The 3,756-nt window shown below is 37.9% G+C and overlaps 1 protein-coding gene across 1 annotated transcript; it reads right to left on the reverse strand.

The window, feature by feature from the left end:
- LOC141908833 (kallikrein-2-like) lies at positions 1-3,587 on the reverse strand. Its single transcript, XM_074799056.1, has 6 exons — positions 3,485-3,587; positions 3,073-3,232; positions 2,754-2,884; positions 1,523-1,672; positions 726-865; positions 1-337 (listed from the first exon to the last, which is right to left on the reverse strand). The coding sequence occupies exons 1-6, from the start codon at positions 3,543-3,545 to the stop codon at positions 179-181; spliced, it is 801 nt and encodes a 266-aa protein (XP_074655157.1). The 5' UTR covers positions 3,546-3,587; the 3' UTR covers positions 1-178.
- Positions 3,588-3,756: the final 169 nt, after the last annotated feature.

Here is a 3,756-nt window from a genome sequence, read left to right on the forward strand (position 1 = left end):
GCGTTCGAGAACTACGAACTCGCATTCTCGGTGAGTGTGAATAAAAGATTCACATCTACAACACATATTTTATTTCAGATATGATACTACAATGTATTTCGAATAGCTAAATACACAAAATACCATCTATACATATATATGTATATTGATAATGAATAGTTTAAAGAGAGATAAATGATTAATATATGTTGTTTTGAATCCAGTCTGTGTACATAGATAGTCTGGTGAAAACTGCAGGTCTGCGAGTTTGAAGACAGGGTTCCGGGCCGTACGATGTTATTCCGTGTAGCACGTATCGTTTGCCTTGTAAACATATGAAAGGTCCTCCCGAATCTCCCTGAAATGATAACAGCAACATTTTGGTCGCATATGTATATGCAATACGCATACGCATTTGCATACAATTATACATATACATATGCATATGCATATGCATATATACGTATACGCACGCACGCACGCACGCACGCACGCACGCACATATACATGAAAATTTACAAATACACGCATATACATAATGCGACCGAAATGTAGAAACGGATATGTGTGGCAAAAACATCAGCGTAAATATTCGTAGAATCAGGTTGCCATATCTAACAAAAATACTGAAAGAGACTTATCGTTTTGTTGTACTGTCAAGCCGACTTAAATCTGATGGGAACACATATTTTGTCACTAGGACCTTGGTTGATTGTTATATATGCTATATAAAAGAATCGTCTTACCGCACATATAGCAGAATTGTGTCCTCCAGAGGCGCAGAATTGTTTATTCGTCACGAAGAAATCACTACGGTACATAGCCTTGCAAATTCCATCGCTTTCTACGTACATAAACGCCAACTGAAGTTGATTCGGATATAAAACTGAAACATAGATTTAATCAATCAATTTCCCGCGGTATTTTGGTGGCTGATAAAGGAGATTGTGCATTAGTTTTTCTTTCTAGTCGGTTTGTGGCAAAAAGAAATTGAATCCTCAAAAAACGATTGTTTTTTTAAACGCCGCGTAGAAATCATCGCGAAGCGCACGTGAAAATGAAAGTTTAATTTGGCATCCGGTACGCCAAAAGTGCGGTTCTAGCATTTTGGTGTTGTTTTGGTGCCACACCAAAACAAACTTAACCACGGTAAAATTGTGCCAACACGTAATAATTGTGGCCAAGACAGCCGTTTTGACGTTCCAAGGTGGATCATTTGATAATTTTGGGCTGATTTTGTTGGCTTATCATAAGCCAACAAAATCAGCCCAAAATTAGTAGTACGTACATGTATCCATTATGGCACTAAGCGCCTTAATTTGCATACTAAAACATTCACGATGGCCACGTCAGCCACCATACTTCCAACATTTAATGTGAAAAGTACTCAAATAATACGGAGATTCTTGTTTTTATTTTCCCGCTCTCTATCATTTTAAAATGCGTGTAATAATGTTTTTTTCCTATTTCCCCCTCCGCACTCCCATTTCTTTTCTTGCACTCTGAGTATTTGATAAAGGCCTGCCAACAGTAAAATGCTTACCCATATCGTTATTAAGTGCTCCCCATCCAGCTACCTGACACATTTCGCCTGTACTAGGGGTATCTAATGCATCCCAGGGTAATGTCACTATGTCCTGCTTGTCGCTGCGTACAATCGGCCGACTTAATTTCATTATAGCGATATCGTCAACTTTTAGAACGTAAAGGAAGGAAACGAATGGGGTTGAAATAAAATCTAATCTGTAGTAATATTCTATGCGTGTATATGGATACATCAGTACAGTGGAACCACGTTGTAACAATCTCGTATATATAGTAACGATTTATCGGTAATTACAAATTACTAGAATTAAGTCCTAAATCAGACAGATTATCACTATAATTTCATACTGAACGTATCGAACTATCGATTATAACGAACACATCTTCTGGTGCCCTGAAGTTCGTTGTAACGAGGTTCTGCTGTATATGCACAGTGAATTATTCTGGAGTCGTGCAGTTCGTTGTAACGACATTTCACTGTGTAAGTGAAGTAGCTGAAGTTTTAATCCGATATAAGACTCGACGTATAATACTTTTAAGCTATGTATGGTTTCAATAATTCAGAAATGTATGGTTTCAATAATTAAGTGTACCCAAATAACTCATTTTGTTTAGGCCTACATTGCTTAAAACCCATTCCATGTTGTATTAGAGAGAATCATGAGGCCTGAAAAGGCTTTTTCTTCACTAATCCACCATCTATCAGTGTATGGGCATTTCAACGACTGTAAAACAACTCTAAAGCATGAAATGGTGCGGTTAGAGCAAATGAAATGAAATGAAAATGTCAGAATATTTAATATCATTCTAGATTCTGGAGTAGTTCCGTCAGCATGGGTTCAGGGTTATATCATTCCTTTGTATAAAGGCAAAGGCGACCAAGGTGACCCAAGTAATTACCGCGGCATCACAATTTTATCATGTTTAGGCAAACTTTTTACACTAGTTCTGAATAATCGTCTGAGCAACCAGCTTCGACTAGTTCGCCATCTAGCGGACAATTAGGTCAGTAGGCCAGTCACATGTGATGTGACATTGCCCATACCTCAAGGTTTTTATTGCCACTCCCCTCGTGACATCGCCGTGGAGTGGGTTTCAAAGTGATGTAAGCCTAAAAATTAAAATGCAAATATTTCTGACGTAGAGATTAAAATGGTCTACAAAACATAACTACTGAGGCAAATTGCGTTTTGCTTTTATCTTAAAAGATAATTCAAATAAAGACTAACTTGCAGGTTCGTCCGGTGACCACGAGGCGTGGATTCTGATATCTCTTACGTGATACATGCTTTCCGGTGATGTTTGTATAGATTTCAAATTCATCTGCCCAATCAACACACTGTACAGGCGCGTTTGTTGACTGCCAAAAGACAATGATGTTATATAGAAATACACTGTTTTGGAATTTTCTTCAGAGAACAAAGGCCTCATGCCTCATGAAGGAGAGGGAGAGTGAGAGAGAAATAAAGATGTGGGTTTATCATTGACGAGTCACCAAGGCTGTGGTTTGAATTTAGACTACAAAGTGACGAAATGAATTTTACTTACTCGTCTTTGAAACAGTGGGCAGCGGTTAGAACTGTATCAGTACCTATCAGGCTACCTCCACACACATGAGCACCGTCGTACAACACAGCCACAACAAACGGCATATCGACTGATGACTTGGCATTTTCTCCATTTATAATTCGCCAATCTCCCTCAGTCGCTTTATCGGAATCATCATAAATTTATTTCTTTCAAACAATGAAGGCAGTGTTTCCTATACTCAAAATAGTCAGTAATTGGGAGCGGCCTATTTATGACAAATATTTAAATTTAACCCGGGGTTTAAATCAATACAATAACCCTAGAGTCAAACCCTGGTCTCGGTTTTATAGACTGGTATTACCTTTAACCCGGGGCTTACTTAATTGATAATGAATGAGTTAAACCCGGTGTATTAATTTTCCAAAATTACCTGTAATGCTAGAAGGCCTAGCGACCAGGAAAATGAAAGCGATGTAACAGTAAATTTCCATATGGTACGAAATGAAATTGTGCAGCTAAAGCAAACAGAAGTCTGTGTTTATCTGGAACTCATGTGTCTAAAACATATGTATCAACTTTACAAATAGCGATAGTAATATTCTGATAAGCTCTAAAGCCTTTTTTATAATTCGAAGCGATTCGTATTGGACAGACTGTTTGTTTTTGTACTTAGATAATGGAGTCTAAACTTAGCTGAAAATC

The sequence above is a fragment of the Tubulanus polymorphus genome, chromosome 7, assembly GCF_964204645.1.
Source record: "Tubulanus polymorphus chromosome 7, tnTubPoly1.2, whole genome shotgun sequence".
Lineage (NCBI taxonomy): Eukaryota > Metazoa > Nemertea > Palaeonemertea > Tubulaniformes > Tubulanidae > Tubulanus > Tubulanus polymorphus.